Source organism: Sinohyriopsis cumingii, chromosome 8, assembly GCF_028554795.1.
Source record: "Sinohyriopsis cumingii isolate HCF-2022 chromosome 8, ASM2855479v2, whole genome shotgun sequence".
Lineage (NCBI taxonomy): Eukaryota > Metazoa > Mollusca > Bivalvia > Unionida > Unionidae > Sinohyriopsis > Sinohyriopsis cumingii.
This window is the reverse complement of record NC_142968.1, coordinates 33,114,099-33,138,542: the sequence shown is the minus strand read 5'-3', so window position 1 is coordinate 33,138,542 and position 24,444 is coordinate 33,114,099. Positions and strand designations below refer to the sequence as shown.

The window sequence follows — 24,444 nt, the reverse complement described above, 5'->3', positions numbered from 1 at the left end:
CATACATGATACCATGTTCTACAGAATACAGTTTTTGGAGAATTGGCCTCATTACTTGTACTGCAGACTTTTTTAAGTACTATTATTTGAAGCATATTTGCATGCTAGATAGATCCTGCTGCAACCCAAACAGACCATGATCTGTAGTTATATAATGCACTGGCACATAACACATAATGGTCTGTGTTTATTCAGCTGTTAGATTCCAAACAGTCGGCATACACACAGATCTACTGGTGCATAATGCGCAGTTGAATCTGACTTGTATGTGAGTATATATGGCACTTGTGTCCTCACCGTCAGTCGACTATTAATTTCTTCTTGCATCAGTATCAGCTATTCGAATGTACAGAAGATCTGCTAGTTATATGAGTTACGGTTAAACATTTTATGCAGAAATTTGTCCTTTCCATTGGACACTAATTTTCATTTCTTAAATTAATGAATACCAATGAAACTACACTTCTCTCTTGGCAACTCACACACATCGGGTTCCAAAAACAGACCGCACTATAAGCGAGGGCATGAATTACCGAGGGACCTCCAAAACATCCACTAGACATCGAGAGAACCGTGGGCTGGGGGGAGGGGGAACTGGGCTGTTTATAACTGAATCCTTGTTTTATAATCACATCGAGAATAATTGTCAATAAAGTGCTATTTCCGATGAAGTTATTAGTTATTCTGTATAAATTAAATTTATTTTCAAAATATCCAACATCTGAAAGATTGATAACATGATTCCAGCTGGTTTCAACAACCAACACTCTACGCAAAAACATTCATTTATTACATCCAGGCTTTATGTTTTGTTGATTAGTCTGGTTCCCAGAGTGGTGTGTTTAGTATTTTGCAAAACAAGGAGTCTATGAAACAGGGAACCAGACTAGTTGTTGATAACACTGCCAAACAAGATTCCTTTTTATTAAAAAAATGCAACATTTCTTGAGACGGTAGTTTGCGTCGAACCTCAATTTTTGAATTGTTCTGATAGATAAATATTGATGACATGATTTCATTGCAAGTAACACAGGGTTCCCACGCTACCGGGAAATCAGGAAAAAGTCAGGAGAAATTATAAAGTCCTTGAATTTAGCAAATATTGATGAAAGTCAGGAAAACCCCAGGAATTTTTCACTAGATGCGCGAAACAATTTCGTAATTGAGTCATAACTGAACTTATCGAGTTCTAACCAGAATATTAGGAGGTTGCAGTATGGATCATTTGGGTGCTTGCCATAAATATATTTGTTGAGACAATCCAAACGCTCAGTGGATTGGATTCATTTAGTACAGTAGTCCCCCTCTTGAACGGCCCCTCCGACCAGCGGCCACCTGCTCCTTACATCCAGAATCCGTTGGCACCACCAAGTTTGTGTTCAAAAGTACCCCTCATGAAAGGCCACCAGGCTAACACGACTAAGCGGCCAGCATATTAGTGCAGTAATATAAAATTTATTCCTCACAAGCGGCTGCTTTTTTTATTTTAATATGTATCTAGAACCAGTATTTTATTCATAGCGTGTGTTAAGTAATCTGATTTCTGTTTCCCGATGTCGGGTTTTCATTACTGAAAGAAGTGTTGACTAAAGTACATGTACCACTAAGGTTAATATTATATCATTAACGCCTCACAAGAAGCACATTTATTCCATAAAGCCAAGAAAGACTCAAATTTTAATCCATACAAAAGAGTAAGTACATGTAATCCAATTAGCACCTTATTGCTATGCTATCATAAGATGTCCGGTTTGGTCACTCTGATAATTGTAGGAACAGCTGAAAAGTGGCAGCATCGATGTACAATACATATGTCAGCAGGAAAATGGTTTGATAGCCTTTATGGCTTCTCTTAGTAAGATGTTGAGCTTGTTCACTTTAACAATTAGTGGCTATTACTTAACTGACAATATTTGTTGAGATTAGTAATCCTAACGGCTGCGAGGTCAAATCTGTGTGATGTTAATGGTACATATCGAAGCCGTTTTGGCTTCTCTCACTCAGTGTAAAGAAATGTATAAAAACAATAGGGTACCAGACTGCAACTAACAAATCACATGACAAGATCACTTCCTTAAAAAACACACGGCAATTTGTTTAGTTGCATAAAAAATTGTTTTACCAGTATTGTAGTTGGCAAAATGAATAACTTACTGCAAAAAATTCAACATGTCATCGAGGAAACGAATAATTCTCAGTTTAGAAGAGAAAGTGACAGTAATTCAACTGACCGAAAAGTGGGGGAGGGTCGAGGATCCTTGCAGAAAACTAATCAGAAAGACTTCAATAAACAATATCTTGAAAGATAAGGAAACAATGCTGCAGAAGTGGGAAGGTGAAATGGACAGAGGAAGGAAGATTGTTTGAACCAAGAGATGTTTGTATCCTGATTTGAATGACAAGGTTTTTGAATGGTTTTGCACTGCACATGCTTAGAAATTCCACTCACCGGTTGAATGATCCAACAAAAAGCAACAATTTTGTCAGTTGAAATGGGATATGACAACTTTACCGTAAGTAAGGGACAGCTGCACAGATATCAAGTCCGACACAATGTTAAGTGTTCTGTCCTTAGTGGAGAAGCAGCTGATGTTAATAATGAAGTTGTCCAAGATTGGAACAAAAGACTAAACGATATTTGCAGGGAATATGATAGCAAGGATGTTTTTAATTGTGACGATATTGGTTTGTTTTTTAGACTGTCACCAACAAAGTAACAGATGATGTGATCTGTAACATAATTATAAAGACAGTTTAAAACTATATCAATGGTTATTCATAACATTCTTTTGAAAATGATGAAACAGTTTGTTTTACATTTATTTCACAACATGCATATGATTTTTTAATGAAAATATTGAATGTTTTAGAATCCAATGTACTTGTGACTTTCTTCATATGTACATGTATTTACTATTCGCATTTATCAAAGCCCTCTAGAAAGGTCACCCTCATTATAAGGCCACTTCCCTGCTGCAATAGGGGTGGCTTAAAGAGGGGGACTACTGTAGACTTTGTTTCACAGCTCGATATCCTTCCTTCTTTATTTTTATGGAAGGTATGAAAAAAGTCATGCATCACAAGAGGCCAACATGGTTGTGTTAAAGTATAGCTGGTTAGCAGATGGCTAGCAAACTTAAACGTTGTTAAATCAATTTATACCTGGATGAAATCGATATGAAAATTATTTATTTTCTCAGAAATTGTGAGTATTAAAATTGTTATATCTTTAATCTGCTGAACGACAATAAAACTAATGCGTTTATGAAATTTGAGCTCTTTTGATTGCTAGTCACATGAGAACACACAATCTCACAACCCTCAGTTTCAAATATTGTAGAAAAAAACATTAAAGTCATTGAAATAAAAATACAAAAACAAAAGGGCTTAAAATGATCTATATTTATTCCGAGACCAACTTCCGGAGTTCTGTTGTATCACGTGGCTGCCACGTTGACATGTGCTCACTCATGCAGGGAGCATGTGAAGCAGGGAACCAGACTACTTTGCTTGATGAATCAGACTGGCCAAGTTTCTTGTAGTTGTTTTCGAAATAAGAATGTTGAGTTCTTTCTGGTTCTTACAAAAGGTATCAGACTTTCATTTAATATAATTGAAATTTTGTACAACAACATTGACAGGAGTTTGTTGTTGATATCACGTGACTATTGGGCTTCCGATGTCGTTGTTTGAGATTTGTGAAGTCATGTGACTATTAACGCAAATGGCGAGTACCTGGTCAGGTTTCATCTATACTGAGTTTCATCTTGTCAGCAGATTAAATACAGAATGATTATAATACTTGCCATTTTTTTACAAATAATTTTCCTATCAATTTCATGTATAAGTCGATAAAACATTGTTTAAATTTGCTAGACCTGCTGGTAAGCTATCTTATGGTGGCGGTAGAGTCCACATTTTTATATGTAATGGTTCTGAACCCACACTCCATCCTAAATGTCTAACTGTGAAAATTTGGTTGGAATATTCGGAGGAAACCTGGATTAGAAAAATGTCAAATCTCTGAGCAGATCTTGGGTATGAAATTATTACGCAGTGACTTGTAGCTTGAAGCATTGGTTTCAGATCTTAAATGGACTGGAGGAGAAATGGGAAATTGTCATCCCTTTTGTTATATATTAGGAATTAATAAGATCCCATGTATTAATACAGGTTTGGTGACTGGTTTATTGAACTACATGAAGAGAAGTTGATTTTACAGACATTTCAGCCCTTGTTTATACAACAAAATATAATTGTGAAGGTCTTTTGTCCAAATTTACATCAACCCTTTTATAAATGTCTTTAAATGATGGAATTTTTAACCAAATCATTGTAAGGAGTTTAGGTTGGTTGAAAAATCTTGTTTGAGATTTTATTGGCACACACAAATTCTGGGTTAAACTTTTTTGTTACAAGATAAGATTCTAATACTTTGCATTTATTGGGGGTTTTCATACTGTGATAGGAAATGTTTACTTTGTATAACATGCACATATATTGCTCTAGAACTCTTTAGAATTAAAGGTTTGAAAGGAAACAAAATAATTTATGCTCATTATGTTGTTTCCACGGAGCAACATAATACAGGTCAGCAAAGTGAAGTAAGAATTTGTATTCTGTATTTTGAAATGGCTTTAAATGACAATTTATAGGAATATAGTCAGATTTTTTCGTGTGACTAATTTTGTGGTTTTGTACATGATTATCTTTTCTGACAGTCTGGAAAGAGAAACATCTTCAGATTTGGAAAATGCATGTTTTATAATCCAAAATGATCTTTAATTCCATTCAGTAATGGTCATATGTTAACCTTGAAAAAATGAATTTCATCCTGGAAAAAAACCTGGAAAAGACCTGGAAATGTATATTTAGAAAAGCATGGGAACCATGGTAACAGTGAAACTTTGTATCATCCTTGAGGATATCTCTGAGTGTGAATTCAGGAATTATTTTAAACTTGTTTTCCCTGCAATGGTCCATATCTGTGAAACAAAGCTCTTGTTTTGTTTTACGAAGAACTCATTTCAGTTGGTTGCCTTGCTGTCTTTACTCACAGTCATGATTGAGTAGGTTAATTTAAGATAGTTTAATTAGATTACATACACAATGAAATTTATAACAGTGTTCAATTAATCACCTGAAATGAGTTACCCGACATACGACCAGGGCTGCTGGTTCTTAAGCATGTAGGATTTGTATGCCTTAAGTTTTTTTAAATTCCACCTCCTTTATTTGATTCAAATGGCATAATTAACATGATATTAGAAAAGGAGGCCTGCATTTTATTTAATGCAACAATACAACAAATGCTTCTGCTAGTCAGATATCAAAACACGGTCAGCACTTAAATATGTTCTCAGAGAAACGCTCGCCAACATAGCTGTTATGGTAGATTGACACATTTTATGTTTAATTACAGGAGAACACATTGCATTTATGATGATTACACTTAAAAGGAACTTAAAGATAGAACTTGAGAACAAATTTCAATTGATAAACAAATTTGTTTAATTGGTATTTATTAAAGTACTACCTCCACTAGGTGTGAGATTTTCATTGATCAAAATTTCCTTGAATATCGTTAATTACGGTGTACAAAGAATGTCGTTTGGAAAGAAAATATAACAAATTGTGTGACTTCTTTTTAAAGTTGATATTTCATAATGTTGATTAAAATTTCCAGGTCCTATCTAGTGTTTCGACGAAAAAAACGAGCAATATATCAAAGTTTCCGTTACTAATTTTGATCTGGATTTTCTAAATGTTCAACAAATAGGGATCAGTTTTTTGGTATTTTCTGGTTTAAAAGATGGGATCCATACATGACCCTGCGTTATAAGTGGGTTCACGAGTTATCAGGGCGTGAGTTATTGAGGGAGTGGTGTACATGAATAATTGAAAGGATTCAACTTAATACAACATTTGCTATAATAGAAGGTATTTAACATTATACCATTTGCTAATAAAATGGATAAAAAATGACTGAAATTTTTAGCATGGCATCCACTGAGTGCGAAAGAAACATTTGTTTTTGTCCTGCTTATTACTCAATGGGAAGTAACTCCTGTGAAAAATTGCTTTCGCTTTGTAATTAGGAAAGTCATTATTCATCTGTCATCCAGTGTCTTTATAGTTTATCTTTTACAATATGGTTGACATGAGAATTCATCAAACCAGTTAGACTGTCTGGTCTACTGGCACATTATCCAACGGCAAATCTTAGTTTATGCTGATTACCAATGGAATACGTTTATAAATGAGTTTTAATTAATTTTTTGTTGTTGCTTACCTCCAGATTCCACAACTGGGATGATCATTGGAATTGTAATTGGTGGTGTGGTGGTTATCGTTGCAATTATTATTGCGATTGTCTGTATAAAGAAGAGAAAGAAGCAAGAAATTGAAGGTAAGTGGTTTAAATCCGATAGTTTAACGTCTTTGTTAAAATGCAATTTAATACAAGATATTTTACATTGTGGTCTGGTAAAAATACATAATACACTAGCTCTGTATGAGCTGTTTCACATGCATGGCAAAACAAGAGTATTTCATAATGCAGCAGATAAGTACACACATTGTATATACTAAAAGTGCTAAAAGGATTTTGAAAGGTATTCATGTCAGTAATTTGTAAGCCAAACTTATTTTGTGAATAGCATTGGGATGACATTCATGATAATTGGAACAAAATAATATGTTTATTACACTATTCATTTTTTAGATTTTGTTTGCAAGGTTACAAGTGGAATAATTTTTGCAATGAGTGACAGATCCAAGTACCTATATAAATTTATGTAAAGTTTAATAGTTTTCATAAGATACATCAAAATACAATGTTGCTTTTGTTATAATTTTAATGAATGTCCTTTTTTTGCTGGTTTTGCTGGTTGTCTTTTGTCTGTCCATCCATTAGCTCAAGTTTGTTATTGTTACTACTAAACTTAATGGGAAGGTTGTGATGAAACTTCAGAAATACATCAATCCCGGGACTATTGTTCCTGAATGAATGTGGTGCTGTTTGGATATCCAATACTGCCATCTCGATGACCATCTTGAAAATCTTGTTATCTCTCCTCCAGGAATGATAGTCATATCAATATTGTGTATTCACTAGAAGACTTCTTGTGGAGTCTAGTTGGTTAATGGGTCCTCAATGAAAATAGAGCCATTATAACCACAAATTGGGCCGCCATTGACCACCATGATGACCTTGTCACTGTTACTTCTTTTGGGGGGCCCCGAGTGGTCTAAAGCGCCCTCTGTTACGGATCACTGCCATCTAACCTCTGTCTGTATGAGTTCGAGCCTTGGATTTGGCCAAAGTGGGTATGTGAGAAAGCTTGCCAGTAGCTTCTCATAGGTTGGTGGTTCTTTCTGGGGTTTTCCCGGTTTCTTCCTCCACTGGCCGCCATGTATAGCCTATCGTGTGCTGAAAAATGTTGTTAAACCCTACAACAACAACAACAACAACTTCTTTTGATTGATCTTATCAGCATTGAATTTTCACCAAAATTCTTATTTTGATGTCTTGTTAGTCCTGAATGAAAATAGTGCCAATTTAACAAAAAGCCACTTTGGCAATAATTTTGAGAATCTTGTTTTCACTACTAGTCTTAAATAGGAAGTCATATCAACATGGGATTTTCACTAGAATATTTCTTATGGTGTCTAGTTGGACCTAAATGTAAATGATGCATATCTGCCATCCAGCGTTGTTCGCCATGATGGCCATCATTAACATCTTGATATTGCTACTTTTTCTTAATTGTTCTTTTGTTATCAGCATGGTCTTTTTCACCAGAAGATTTTTGTCATATCTTGTTGGTCCTAAACGAAACTGCTGCCGTTATTACATAAAGTTTGGCCACCATGGTAACCATGTTAATAATCAGAAATGGCTTTAACACCCTGCAGTTAAAAAACAGAAAAGTCTTGTCTGAATTTCTGGAAATTCTTTTTAGCCAGCAGAGAATCAGTCTAATAATGACTGTGTACCTGGTACTGTTATGCCAAGTTAAGTTTTCTAACATATTAGGAGCAGTGTTAAAAATTTTTCTTCATTCTCAGTAGCTATCAGAAAGCCTAATATATACAAAGAAATTTCAGAAGAACCTACTCTAAAACTTGACTGATATGAGTTACTAACAAAGAGAACACAGTTTTTCTTATTACAGCCATGCAATTAAAATGGCCATATAGTGTGATAATTGAATAGATACATTTTACAATATGCATGTCAAAAGAGAAGCTCTTCCTAATATGAATCACTGAAAATCATATAGAGCCTGTCACTGCTGGGTGAATGTTGTTTATATTGACGAGGAAGTGGAGATTGGCATTGGAAAGTCTGATTAATATAACAACATGACATACATGTACTTATGGTGTTGCTAAATAATTATGGTATGAGCATTCAGAATATGCAGGTATCTAATAATAATCAACTCATTCCCCAATATGTTAAAAAAAAAAAATAACACAGCCAAATAAATGAAAAATGTCTTGTCAAATTTAGTTTTATACTGGAAGTTTAAGAATTTGTCCCGAAATTTCTGAGTAATGTTGGAACACTTGAGAATTGTATCAGTCCCATTGGACGTATACCTTTGTAGAGATTTTAGTCTATCATGCAAACTGCTCGCCTCTGACTAATGACTAATGTTAGTTTCACAGCCAGAAAATGTCTACATAAAACCACTTTAAGAATCCTGGATCTACATCTTTCATTAGGGCGATACAACTTTGGGTGGAAATTTTAAGGATCACTTGGTCTTCTTTACCACGTGACATTACCGCAACGCCATTATGCTGGTTTTATCTGTTTAAGCTGTTATTGAGACAAACTTACTATTATCTAAGTTATGAGTTAAGTTTTCTGCCATATATTACTTTCTTTTGAACTTAACATTTTCAGAGCCTGCAGAAAAACCAAGAAAGTGAGTCTTTTTATATGTATTATCCCTAGTTGAAAATTAATGAAAAATACTTTAAAATTGTAATACAATTTGTGGTTATGTTGAAGAGTAGGTTATTTTAAACTTTTATATCTGACTCTTGAATGCATTAAATACAAGTTAAAATATGCTATATGTTGTAAGCTCATATTGAATGCATTAAATACAAGTTAAAATATGCTATCTGTTGTAAGGTCATAAAATTGTAATGCGTAGAAACCTCTTTGAAATAAAGGTAAACATATACCAGTCTAAAATAAAGTGGAAAGATGTCAATATTTAAATATTCCTCCAAAAGTATATTTAGTAATTTATGTATAAAAAAGGGTAAAATCCTTAAATATTGTATGGTGAAGTACATTAATTTTAAGTCATCATAAAGAATAAATGTTTTTTTTTTTGTTGTTTTGTTTAAATTCAGTAGCTTAATTCTGGTCTATTGTTAAAAATCAAATGACAACACATTCCCCCCTTTTTTTTAATTATCTCTGCACATATTCAGTGTATGGAATCACTTTCAAAACTAAAATCTGCCTAGTATTTGGAAAATATTTGGAAAGTGGAGGGGCAGAAACAAAATTATGTGGGCAGGTATTGTTAGTGTGGTGCATATTAAAGTGAGAAAATACATTTAATTTTCAGCAACCGAGATCTTGTTTTCACTGGAAACCGACCAGACCTTGTTACAAATGATGAGAAATGGAGGAACAATCAAAACAATCATATGCAAAATACCAGCCTGAATAATGTAAGTTTAAAGAATTGTAGAATTTTACATACTTGAATTCTATAGAATTGTAGAATTTTACATACTTGAATTCTATTTTTCTTACTAGTTTTTGATTCTTTTGAATGTACATCAAGTAACAGGTATCCTAGTCTATTCCAGTTTTCAACTTTGGGTTTGAGTGTCGATCTTGGCCAAAATGGGTATGTGAGAAAAAATGGGTATGTGAGAAAGCTTGCCACTAGCTTCCCATTGCTCACTGGCTCTTTCTAGTGTTGTCCCAGGTTCCTCTTCCACTAAATATACTGTGTGCCTGGTAATGTATAGCCTATCATATGCTGAAAAATGGCATTAAACCTGTCTCAAGAACAAAATCCTACAGATTGGATGGTCATTTCAACATTTCACTAAAATAACTTATAATGTTTAGTTGGTCCTAGATGAAAATGGTATGTACTGTGGTACTTTTTCATTGCACCGATACTTTGGTTGTTTCCACCAGAAAGGAATATAAAGAAACTCCTGAGTAATCTTATTTCATTATTATGAAGAAAAACATAATTCATAAAATAATTGTTTTTCAAAACAGTTGAATGTCACAAATCAAATTTGAATATTACAAATATAATTAAATTTATGATTTAATCACATGTTTGGCATGTGTTGGGTATGCCATTGTGGTGGCAAAATGGAATGTTGTGAAAGTTATTTGGGCCAAATCCAACTTTTGGAAAAATAAGTATTTTTTTAAAATTTATTTTTTGGTTAATTATCTACACATGTTATTGTGGTGAACACATGTATTCTGTTGTAAGAATGTAAATCATCCTATGATCGTCAAGAGAGCAATTGTTTTTTCTTTGAATTTTAAACATTTTCTCAAATCCACCAAATATTTTCTCATTTGTTGACTAAGTGTGATTTATTATTTGCTGACCTTCTCTGATAAATATCTTGCTTGAGCATTAGCATCCAACTTATTTATTTGTCATATCAATAGTAAATCATGTAAATTGTATGTTTCATTGCCAACGCTTATATTTTTATCAGTCAGCACTCTAATGACAGCACAATGTCTCTCATTGCATGTCAGCTATAGTGTAAGCTTAATCATTCCTCTTTAGATGAAATTGTTAGATTGTTACAACACTTAACATACACATGGCAGATTCATCCACTATCAGGTACTGCCCATTTAATTTGTTGGTCAGGGAGCTGAAATTTTGTTGTGAGCTATTTTATCACAAGAGTAACATTAGCATTTTTTCCCAAATAATGAATATAATATATTTGGCTATAAATCAGAGCAAGATATTTATTTCCAGCTATTGACAGATGGAAACTTACAAAACAAGTGTGTCAGGGCATAGTCATGTAGCATTAAATTGTTGGTCCCTAATATTATTGTGGTGTACTCTGGTTAGTATTATATGTTTAGAAATACTATGATATATATACTGTGGTAAAAAGAATCTTATAGTACCTGGCTTTAATGCACATGGTGTTTTCACCAGAAACCTTCTTATGAAGTCTAATTGGTTTTAATCAATTTGGTTCTGATCCGCCATTCAGTAATGCCAACATGTTAAAAATAATGTTATCATTACTCCTGATGAATGGATGGTTATATTTACATGGGTTTTCACCAGAATATATTTCATAATGTCAGGTTAATCCTAAATGAAAAGGGTGCTGCTTGCACATAAAAATCGCCATCCTGAAAATTGTGCTATCACTCCTCCTCCAGAATAGATGGTCATCTCATCATGGAGTTTTTACTAAAAGATGACTTACGGCATCTAGTTGGCCCTATATGATAATGGTGTTACTTTGACGTGCAATATGGCCACCACGTCTTGGTATCACTGCTCCTGAATCATCATTATTATATGGATTGTATGCTCAGCCATTTAACTGCGTCATCATCAGCAATATGCAGAGCCTGCAGTCCACCAGGGAACTTTGTCAGTGGACAGTTGTTCACAATGTGTGACATGGCCTGAAGATCTCCTTGGCAACAGGAAGAGTTAGTGGTCTGGCCCCTTTGGACAAGGTTGACTGCACAATGCCCCAGTCTTGTCTGAAAGCGGTTCAGTGTGGTCCACAGATGACGTGGGAGACTGAAGCCTGGAGGGCAGAGAGATGGCTCAGCTACGAGAGATTGGTTTACAACATCTGTTGAAGGCCACTCAATGCTCCATGCTGAAATAGCTGTCATATCCTCCGGCAATGGACCTAACCAGATTGGGTGTCTTGAAGTCAAGCAGACTGCTGATGTGAGGTGATGTCCTTGTACAGTAGAAGTTTCTCACTGGCATAGACCTTAGCCAACATTTTTATGGTTGCTTCCTGGCGACACATATGTGGAGAAGGAATATTGCTGAGTACTGGCAACCATTGTAAAGGAGTAGGATGTAGTGTTCCATAGATTATGCGCATTATGCGCCAAAGTCGCTCATTTGCTGAGCTTGAGGTGGTACTGAATAAGGACCTGGAGGATATGATGGACTAAAAAAATATCGCTTACAGCCAAGCGCAACAAAGACAGTCTCCAACGTCTTCCTTCTTAACCATGCAAATGTGAATCATGAGCATTGCATCCTCCTCAGTGGGCAGCAAATAAAACATGACCCAATACCAATATACCTTGGTGTGACTCTGGACAGATCACTGACATTCTACAACTGCCTAAAGAAATCTGCAGCAAAACTTAGCATTTGAAACATCCTATTCCTCAAACTGGCTGGCTCACCCTGGGGCCCTAGTGCTCAGACACTCAAGACATCAGCACTGGCCATCTGTTATTTGACAGCTGAGTATTGCGCTCCTGTCTGGGCTTGATCATCCTAAACTAATTGATGTCCAGCTCCTGAATCAGTGGTCCCAAACCAAAATTGCAAGCTTGTTTTAAAGCTTGCAGCAAGCTTGCCACAAGCTTATTTATAAAGCTTGCGGCAAGCTTGTATTTGGAACATTGCAGCAAGCTTGCGCAAGCTTATTTATAAAGCTTGCGGCAAGCTTGTATTTGGAACATTGCAGCAAGCTTGCGGCAAGCTTGTATTTGGAACATTGCAGCAAGCTTGCGCAAGCTTATTTATAAAGCTTGCGGCAAACTTGTATTTGGAACATTGCAGCAAGCTTGCGGCAAGCTTGTATTTGGAACATTGCAGCAAGCTTGCGCAAGCTTATTTAACAAAAGTGTCATAAGCATGCACAAGCTTGCGCAAGCTTGTTATTTATTTACCTAGTACAATAAGTATACACAAGCTTGTGCAAGCTTGTTACTAGCTTGCGCAAGCTTGTTACTAGCTTGTTGCAAGCTTGCAGAGATTTCTTGCTACAAGCATCTGGGCTTTCAAAAATCAGACATGATTGTGTTTTCCCCCCTTCCAAAAAACCCCCTGAAAATGTGAAAGGGGGGTGGGGTGGGGTCTGGGAGTCCGAAGGCCCCTGTCCAAAAATGCATTTTAGACTCAACTGCTCCTGGTGGACCAAATTATCATAATATATTGCAAAGTTTTACTTCATTCCAATGAAGTAATCTGCATATTTAATGATTAAATAATGCAATCTTATAGTTACAATGCAGTGGAAAACAAATCTGTTCTGCCAAAACATTAAGTTTAATTCCATTGTTCAAGTTTATTCATTTACTGCAAGCTTACCCAAGGCTGCAGAAGCTTTATGTGTTCCCCTAGCTGCAAGTGTCACGCCCCTATGAAATGATCATGAATAATGAATGAACTGTTCATGAACTTGGTTCAAGAACCATTCATGAAAGTTCATCAGAAGGTTCATGAATTATTCTAGAATGTGCATGAATTGAAAACAGTCCACAAATTGGATCATCATCATTCATGAACAAGTGCATGAACATATTCATGAACTATGATGAACAAAGTTTCTCAATGATTCATGACTTCACGAACAGTGCCTATAAAACAAAATATGATAACCTGACAAGTCACAAATACCTATTCATCCTGAATCATACAATAACCTTAGATGGGGGATGGGGTTATATATATAATACAGTATAAAATGCAACATATTATCTTAAAAACTGTATTTGATTTCAGATAAATTTAAACTGACAAGTGATATTCTTTTTTTTTTACCCTTAGCAACACTTTTTGTATGTTCTGTAATTTTTCTTTGAAAAATGTTCAAGAGATATTGGGGCAGTTGCCTGCAATCAACTGTTGAAGCATATTTCATCGTCATGGGGCTGTCTTTCAGCTGGGGTTTCTCCTGACCAATCTTCTTCCAGAGACTGACCTGTCTGATAACTCTTTTGTGAAATGTTCAGGGTCTATAATTTAATCAAATCCTGTCCATTGTCACTACTGAATGTCTCCTTCTGCAACTTAAGCTGTTCCATCTGATTACTGTTTGGATCTTTAACATTGTTGCAGCAGTCACAATTTAATGTCTCTTCCATCTTGAATCCTCCAGTTTTCAAATTTTCATCCTTAACCTACAAACTTCATCCTCTAACAATTTTACTTTTCTGCTGTCTGGTCTGAAAAAAAGGTAAAGTTAGTTAATTACAGATAATCTCTGATCAACATTGTTTTTAGCTTTTAGCACATTATCATTGTACCCCACTTTACTTACTGGAATAATATGATCCAACTCAAAAATGATCTAATTCCTTACACATAATACTGAGCATTTATATTATTGCAGAATTTTGTCACTGTTTTATATTAACTGAATCTGTCTAGCCATAGGTATAGTCACAGGAGACGGATGTTTTATATGTTTTATTCAGTAAAATATGACATTTTTTTTGACAACACCGTTACACTAAATAACCGTATATATTACAGATAACGGTTATTTCATGCTTTCAAATATTTTCGCCATTTTTTATTAATAAAACGCCAGACTTGTGTGGTATAGGCCCTTAGTATGTCACTAATGCAACCACTCCGACTCAGCATGTTGCGTATAGCTGCTTCCGGTTTCATCACGTTGTTATTTGCACTTTTATTGTGAACAGTTTCACGCATTAACTATTTTCTTAAGGTTTTTTTTTTTAAATTACGAAATTACATCAGATTATAGAAATAGTGATGTCATGTAAAAGAAAACGATCTCGAACATCTCAACTCCTATCGATATCGACCCACGTCTGGTATCGAGAACTGGGGTGGGTGGGGGTGATAATGTTTAGTGATTTTCAAAACTTCGATGAGCAAGTTTAAATTAGGTCTGAACAAAATCGTGTCATTAGCTTGGTTATAAATAATATGATGACATATATAAACCAATAAAATATCCATATAACTTCTACTGAAATAATCACGAATGACCAAGAAAAAGATACTTACCGTAATTCTGGTCATCCGGGCTTGGTACTCTTTTCCGCCTAATTTTGCTCTCACCAAATCATTTCCTTCAAATTCTTCAAAGTCGCTTCTCTGCACTTCTACTTACTTTAAAAAAATGATATTGAAAATATTCTCATCTGTCCATTCCATGGAGTCCACGGTTTTTGTTCGAGGTTTTTGCCTAACGGTCTGCATGATCTTTGGTTTCTGAGGAAGCTTAACTGTTGAAATCGCGCGCGTATATTAACCAATCATATCACGTCTTTTTTCAAAGTCATCCAATCAGAATAATCGTTGTTAATATATTTCGGTTTTTACTGCAAATTGGCAACCAGTGGCTAAGTCAATAGAATATGCAGTTTATAACAGTAATGGAGAGAAGAAAAAAAACGTTAGGACAAAGTCATTGAAAGCTTTTTAAAGCAAATACATTTTGTTGATGCTGGCCAGAAAATATTTTCCCATATTAATCCAGAAATACTCAGGTTAAGTAAACAAGTATTGAATTAAAGATCTGTATGAACATTTATACAGTATATCATTTTAAAAAAAGAAGAAAAAATTCACCTTTATTTAAATTTCACTAATATTGTGAGAAGTTTGTATGATAAATTTTCATGAACATTTTATGAATATAATGATATAGATATTTAATATACATTTTTTAAAGAAATACCATGGTATTGCATCAAAGTACTTGAATTGTTCATGAACCATTAGTTCATGACATTTCAGGAACTTCAAAGATATTATAATAGTTCATAAAAATTCATCAGTGTGTTCATGAACTTCAAGTACATGATTCATCAAAATTCTTGAAGTTCATGAACTTACTTGAGGAACTTTCATGAACACTTCATGATTGTTCATCAAGTCATGACTTTGTTTTCGTAGGGGCGTGACAGTGATGGTGCCTGCTACTTGGATACATGGTCTCAAACTTTCACAAGCAATGGATATAGATATAGATACATATATATATATATATATATATATATATATATATATATATATATATATATATATATGAAGAAACTTGTTGCAAGCTAGTTTAAATTTACTTTCTGAAACATACAAGAAAGCTTGCGCAAGCTAGTTTTACTTTCTGAAGAAAACAAGCTTGCGCAAGCTAATTTTACTTTCTGAAGAAAACAAGTAAGCTTGCGCAAGCTAGTTTTACTTTATGAAACAAACAAGAAAGCTTGTGCAAGCTAGTTTTAATTTCTGAAGCAAACAAGAAAGCTTGTACAAGCTTGCGCAAGCTTGTGCAAGCTTGCGGTTATATCCAGCTATCTTGCCTAAGCCTGCACTTGCTTGTACAAGCTTGCGCAAGCATCCATGTTAGCTTATAAACATCAAACTAGCTTATCGCAAGCTTACCACAAGCTTGCCACAAGCTTTCAGCAAGGATGCATTTTGGTTTGGGGTCATATTGGAAAATCATTTTAGTTGTAAATGAAAGTGGTGCTATTCTGACTTTCATTGTGGTGACCACAATGAAATATTGTTGTGGATTCTTCTCAATGGCTGTTCAAATTAATATTAAGCTTTCTAACAATGTCTAGTTGGTCCTAAATGGTACCAAGTTGTTGTCCAGTATAGCCACCAAGGGATCCATCTTAGAAGTCTTGATATTGTTACTTTTGCAAAACAAAAGATCATATCAGCATGATGTTTCCACCAGAAGACTTGGTCTTAATTGATGCCATGATCATCCTCTATGAAGATGTTGCCAATCTGACACCCACAGCAGCTAATTTGAAAAACACTGCTGTTGCTGAAAAATATCAGTGAAGGAAGAAATGGTCTTGAATTCATGGAAATTATATTGTTTCAGTAGACAATCAGGCTGTTAGAGGGAATCTTTTTAGACCATTATTACTAATGGGAAAATTTTAAACTCTGACAAAATTTAGTTTCATTTTATGACAGATATATCTTAATTGTTTATTCAGGTTGCCTTTTATATAAATAGTTTATTCAAGTTGCCTTTTATATTAATTGTTTATTCAAGTTGCCTTTTATATTAATAGTTTATTCAAGTTGCCTTTTATATTAATAGTTTATTCAAGTTGCCTTTTATATTAATTGTTTATTCAAGTTGCCTTTGATATTCTGCTTACAGTCTTATGACAGTTCAGACTCCAAAGTGAAAGCAGATGGTCAGCTGACATATGTAGATTTACAATTTGATGACAAGCCCAGAAGTCGGAAGCCTATTCAGTTGATAGACCCAGGCAGCGCACCATATGCAGACATTGCAATGCCACGTGTGTAGGATGTGCCATCTACTTCAAGTAATTCATTCAGCGGTTAACAACTTTTTTTTTTTTTCATTGCATGAAACAAGATTGTGTGCAGGTTGTGTTCAAGGACTTACATAAGCAGATACTTATATGGAACAATCATTTTTATTAGGCATGCATGGGGACATGCATGTACTGCACACGGCATGAGTTAACTAGATAATATATGGGTTAATTAACATCATTTCATCAGAATTTAAATTTGATATGGGATTTACCATTATTCATAGCTGTTCTCAGTGTTGAAAAACAGACTTAGAGGAATTCCTTTATATGAAATAGCAGTGTATACAAATATTTTTTAGTCAGAATACAGATGCTTGTGCTTTGTTAATGTAAAATCTTTAGCAAATGGAAAGAAAATGTTGTGCATACTTTTCTCTGATAGATGACACATCACAACAAAATGGATTTCTCCCATCTGTATGAGGGAAGGACCTATTGACTGTGCTGAAGGCTATCTGAAGCAGGTTATACTGTACAGTTGCAGACAGATGTCTGATCAATCGGAGTGCTTTATTTTCATAACATAAAGACAGTGTATAGATGAAAATACACTCTGCTTTGATGGAGTTTCATGACAAATCATTACATATAGTTGTAATTGATAGGCCTGTATGCAGAATATTCAGACTAAACTGTAAATAGAAGGGATGTCAATGATTTTGTTCCAAAATGTTATTGTGATGAAGAATCTGCCATGCCAGTATGAACAGGTTCATAGTTTGCTCTTGATTATAGACTGTGGCTTAAGTCTAGACTTGAGGGTTGTTAGGAAACTTCAGACTGGTCAAGTTGTGTAATTTAAATAGGTATGATTGCACATACACTTGGTTATTCATTTATAGCATTTCCTTTTTAGTGTTTTGGCACTACCAGGTTTGAATAAACAAGGATTACTACTATATAAAAATAGCTGTATTCTTTGATATCGGTCATTGAAGAAAAGGATATTATGGTAGTCCATCCAAGGTTTAAAAGTCTTTTACTGAACACCCAGTGATAAATTGATAACATGTATACTTTTGTAATTAACAGAAAAGTACTTGTAAATGTCTTTTTCACTTCATGCTGCAAATGTTACTTTATTTTTAGTTGCAATACCTTTGATTGTTTGTCAGCCTCATTTAAATCTTATTCAAATTTGAGATGATTTCCTTTTAAAACAAGGAGCTTCTTGGTGTTTTTTCTGATTTGGACTCTTGAATTTAAATTGAGTCATATCTTATTTTAGTGTCTTATTTTTTTAACCTAACTATATGTGGCAACCTTTTCATGCCTAAAATTATTTATTAGGCTGCTGTTGGGTCTAAAATATTTTGAAGTGTTACAGATTGTCACGATTTGACTTTAAATATAAAATAATTAAAATGTTACTAACAAGTTTTCTGCAGTTGTAAACGAGCAAAATTTTATATCTTAGTTTAATGTCTAAAAATGATGTAAAGAGACATTATTCTAGTTTTCATTCGACAGAATAAAACTGAGTTCTTGGTTTTTATTCATACACATTTTGTTCTTCATTTTTTAAGTGTACTCTGGAGGTTGTTAATTTTTGTTTCTTTTGGGAATTTTTATTTATAGTTATTATAATTCAAAATCATTAAAACTGTATAAAAAAAACAACCTAGTAATTTAAATCATCTGGATGTAAGGCTGAAAGAAATTTGTATTGATAGTATCATTGTTAAAATTACTCTTAAATTGTCATTGTGCCTAGTTCATGTAAATAAATAACTTTTTCTGATGATGTAAATCACTATTGCAGCTAACCCTACTCTCTAATAAAATTTTATTCTTTAATATTTTAACTTTCTTTTCACAGAGTACCAGACTAGTTTAACCAGCTTTAGAATTCTTATTTGACTATCAAGTTACAGTACACACATTTTTATTGCTAATGACAGGGAAATGAAGCAGTTCACTACTACTTAGTCGTGTTTCTGTGAATGAGTAGAATAAGCTCTTCATAGCATGAAAATGGAATTTCAGAAACAATAGGATTACTGTTTTTAACATAGGTACCATAAAGATATTAAGTTCAGTCTAGACTGACTTGTCCAACATGAACCAAATTGGGATAAATGGAAACACATGTATCATTTTAAAAGTGAATTTTAATAGTTGAATTATTATTGTGCACATGCATGTACTGTGCTTCATTAAATAAAGATGTACTTCATAGCATATTTATGTTTACAATAAAATACATTAAATTAATGAAGGAAAGGAAGCAAATCAAAAGTAATTTTTATTTTATTTCATCAAATGTATACGTGTATAACATCAAGTAACATATCTTTTTATTAGATATATATATTATAACCAAGTTATGTTTGTCAGAAATTAGTTAAATTAGCAAACTAAAGTGAATTTAGGGCATAAGATACCACATTTAATAGCCAAATTTGTTGTGGTTTTTTTCTTAATTGTCATCAGATCATCTGTTAAATTTGATTGCCTTTCTCCGTTTTTGGCAGTCACTAGCACAGACATAGCATTTAAATCACCAGCTGATTTTATTTCAATATCATATTGTTCTTTGTGTAAGGTACATTTATAGACAATGAAGAGATAGATCTGTTAAGTATTTTATTTTCATTTTCATACTGCTGGAGAAGGAGCTATGGTAACTTGGTGGTTAGTATGCTAGACTTGTAATCAAAAGGGTTTGAATTTGAATTCTGTGATCAGATCAGTACAGTTTGGCTTGGTGTGTTGTTGAGCAAAGTAGTTTTACTCCAGTTGCCTCGGCATAACTTTAATGTGTTGCTCTTTTGAAAAATGCTGAGTCAAACATCCAGTGAAGCTTAGTCACTATTGATAGTAGAGAATTGAAGTCAGATTTTACCTCCCATTGAAATATGTGCCTGCCATTTTTCCAGTTGATCTTTCTTAGGATTATTATTGGTGGGAATAGTAATTGATTATATATTATAAAACGGTGTCAGAAATTTTATCTTTCTCTCATTCCTGTACATACGTGATAAATGTCATGGGGGACAGACTTGTCCCATGAGTGTGCTCAGTAACTATATAGATGTTGTAATTATGTTTATGACATTATGAATTTATGCAATACTTCTTGCAGGTTTTATTCCTGCCTACCTTGGTGGGTGCATGTTATCGCACTTTGGTATCAATGTGCATGTTTGTTTGGATTTCAGTATGTTTGCCAAAACCCTAGATTAACCTCATTATTAAAGATTTTCACTTTAGAAACTGAAGGTGTGGGTTCGACATGCAGGCCATATTTTTTTTTGCTAAGTCATTGAAAGGAAAACCTCAAAAATGTAACCCTTGTTTACAACAAATTGTTTCTTGTAAACTAAACATGATATACTCTTTCGAATGTTGTTGAAACTTTGTAAAGCTTTGTAAATCATTAACCCAGGAGATTTTTCTCATTTTTGCCAGAAATGGGTGCAGGAAACATTTTGGGGTTACTTTCTGAATACACCCAAATACATTTGCTTCCTAGAAATTTTCGTTGAAATGGATGCCTATGTGTATGAAAGATATTTTCGATCAATATTTTGCTTGTGCATGTGCTGTAGGGTAGAAATTTGACTTCTTGTGCATAACAGACCGATGATTTTCATTTCTGTTGCCACATTTTATTGTGAACCTCTAACTCGCTCTACCTTTTGATAATGTTCACCTGTCAGTTTCCTGTTTAGACCTCACTTTTAAATATCGGGGGAGAAAGGTCTAAAATCTGGACACAAACTCCATTTCTGAAGACCAGTAATTTTTGGCCTAAAAAAATTGGGTCTAAAAGTTAATTTTTTCTGGTTGTATTCTTTTATTCAAGTTGAAAGTCAGCATTATATAGTATCATTGTAGTACTACATCTGTCTACCTTTGTGTAATACAGCCTACTATGGTGTGTTTTAAATGATGTTGACAGTACAGAGCTCGGAATTAGAGTAAAACCTCATGATGCATAGAAGTAGCACGAGGAGTTAATGAGTTAATATTGATGATGATCTTTTTATTTCCATTACTCTCTTTCTGGTAAGAAATGGAAGAAATAAAATCAATCCATCATATGTGTTGGTATGGACTAAATCCTACACCAAGGCAGTGCACTCAGGAAATCCCACATCAAGGTATATGGATTAAGGAAATTCGGCATAAGACATATTATGATTTCTATTAATCTCACAGTTATTGGTTATACACCAACAAAAATAGTTAATTTTTAAGATACACAGAATACTTGTACTTGAAATAATCTAAATTTTGCTGGAATGAATTTTCCCATACACATGGAGGAGGATCAAAAAATATGGTGGACATTGATCTCAAGAGAAGTAATGATGAAAGTCCATGGCACAATGAGAAGTCTATATATAGACTAATTGCAGTGAAAATTTGAACATGAATGCCAATTGGCTTCCTGTAGAGTCTCAAGGATGGCTCTGTTATCATGGTTTACCAATTTTATTAAGAAAGGGAAGACAAATATGATTCCGCTTTAGTTCCAGGTATCCTATGAAAAGAATTTAACTGATAATCTGCCCAGATAACTAGAGCTTGAATTGATTTAAAACAGCATGTGTTAAACTATACGGGCATTATGAAAACTGAAAATAATGACTGAATTTTATATTTTGACTTCAATTTAGATTTTGCAGATGGAACAGCTTGTTGAACTAGGATTTAATCCAAGTGCAAGTTCATTATTGGAAGATTAACAAAATTGATAAACACTTTATTTTATTTTCATTGGTTTTTTTCTTAAAAATGTATTATGTCATTCCATTTCATCAGTGGTATGATTTAATTTTAGTCCCAAATTATTATTTTATAATCTAGGTTTTATAAAAACCAGCAGATGGATCTTTTTAGGGCTGAAATTAAATTGTTTAATAGATTTTAATAGAAAAAATTCAAAATTTGAACACTATTTTCTTGTAATTTTATCCTTTTTTCATATCAGTAATTTTATCCTTTTTTCATATCAGTATGATATTCATGCACATCACATATCAATCATGCATTATATAGAGTTGATTCAAGAGAATATATTGGGTGATGATGTTTTAATTGTTCACTATTTTTATATGACTTTTTGCATAGAAAACCATAGCTTAATACCATTTCAAATATGTAAGGTCCAGACTGACGTAATATGTATATGTAAGGGAGATGATGCTTAATAAAATTAACATTCCTTGATTGTGCAATTTGGAGACACTTAAAAATGAACAAAGGTCAAGATGGTAGGTTTTAATTGTAACCTTGGGCTGCAAGAGGTATTTAAAAAATGGTCTTCAGATGCTAATAGTTATGTTTGTACCAACATTACACACATATCCATAATTAAATATTAAACTGATATTACCTCACTTTGAAATCAGTTCTGTACCAAAAATGCTAACATGTATTGATCCAATTCATTATTAAATACACCTAAGTACAGGTGTATAGAATTCATTTTGAAAATGTTTTTTAACTATCATACTTGATACAACAGGAAATAATATTTTTGATAATGATCTGGTAATATATACTAGTCTGAAGTATATGGCAGAAGATGAACTGGAAAATCATTTCTTATGGATTGACAATAAGCTTGGAAATATTTGCTTAAAATCTTGTGAACTGCGTTATATTGTATGTGGAAATTATAATGCCTGGTTCATATTGATGTAATGTATATACTTGAGTAAAAGTTGGGTCCAGCTGTAAATAATGTAGACCGTGATATTCCATAGTAAAATGCACCAGCAGATCAGGGTCTGTGTTTTTTGTTTTAGTAATTAGTCTTAATAATCTTCATAAACCTTGATCTGTCAGCATGTTATGTGACATCAGATATGGGTCTGTGTTGTTTGCAATTGGATCTGGCACATTACACAAGTGTGTATTTGGTAAGATGTCCAGAAAAAAGTTGTAAATGTTTCTATCAGTTACAGTTCCAACATGAATAATAAGGTGTCCAATGCTTTTCCGTGATTATTGATTGTAAATCATCTTAATCTAACCCAGACTGCTGCAAAATTTGTTTCGTTACTTTTACATAACATTAATTTTGCTCTCATATTATCAAGGCTTTACAAGGGTTAGATCCAGTCATTACTTTTAAATGAAACTTGCATTATCTTTCTTAATGAAATATGTATTCACTCAGTTCTTTGTATATATACATGTAAAATGTTTCCTATTGTTGTAAATATGCCACCATTCAGCCAAGACACAAACTAATTATGAGCTAACTCAAAATCTATTTTCTTTGTATCATGTACAGTAAGGATCATATTTTAGACACTTAAATTGTGCAGACTGTGTTGCAGATGTATCTTCCAGATGAAATTTCTTCTGTACATATCGTTCCCATTGAAAAAGTTCCTCTTTAAATAGAATTTACTTTGTTATAATCATATCATTTCAATAAAAAGCTAAAATGCTATCATGCTTTGTGCATTTTTTCCACTTCTTTTTTAAAGCTGATATAAAACTAAAGTTGGTACGATGCATAAAATCAATGTGTAATGCAGCCAAAATTCAGGTAGGTAGTCAATTGTTATAGTTTAACCCTTTACCTCATAGAGCATAGTGACAAAGTGTAGCGTGCTATAAATAGAACACATGTTACCTTGGCAACAGCATACGCATAGGCCTGCCTGTGAACTATTAATCAGTGTAGTGTATGTTACATTTAACAGCAGTTTCAACTGTTTTACATTTTTGGTACACATCTATTATATGTGGAAAAATTTTAGAGTAAAGTCCGATTGTTATAGCTGTGTAATTATTTTCATGGAAGAATTTTGTATGTGCTTTAAAATCTTGAGAGAACTTGTTCACCATCATGTCATGAGGCCGCGTGACCAACCATAGCTGCCATTTCCCATACTCGAAATTTACAAGTTTTTGTCAATGTCTACATCACTAAGTCATCTGAATTCGATAATTTATAAAAACTACTTGCTGCCTACATCAATATCAGAGCCTTTACCTAAGTTGTTGAATCTTTCATGGTTGTGATTCTAATTGTGAAAACTTCGTACGTACTGAATGAAATCTGCAACCGCCATTTTGGAGAGTGGAGATTACGAGAAAGTTACTTTAAATTATAGCAGATATCGACCTTTGCATAAATAGAAACC

General features: G+C 33.7%; 1 protein-coding gene across 1 annotated transcript in view; it reads left to right on the top strand.

The window, feature by feature from the left end:
- The window catches only part of LOC149793256 (uncharacterized), a 240,775-nt gene extending 217,031 nt beyond the window's left edge, over positions 1-23,744 (top strand). The window contains exons 9-12 of the mRNA XM_089967229.1: positions 6,299-6,409; positions 8,918-8,939; positions 9,600-9,705; positions 17,146-23,744. Of these exons, the coding sequence (XP_089823355.1) occupies positions 6,299-6,409; positions 8,918-8,939; positions 9,600-9,705; positions 17,146-17,298 (392 nt within the window). The 3' untranslated portion in view covers positions 17,299-23,744. The remainder of the gene's footprint in view (positions 1-6,298; positions 6,410-8,917; positions 8,940-9,599; positions 9,706-17,145) is intronic.
- Positions 23,745-24,444: the final 700 nt, after the last annotated feature.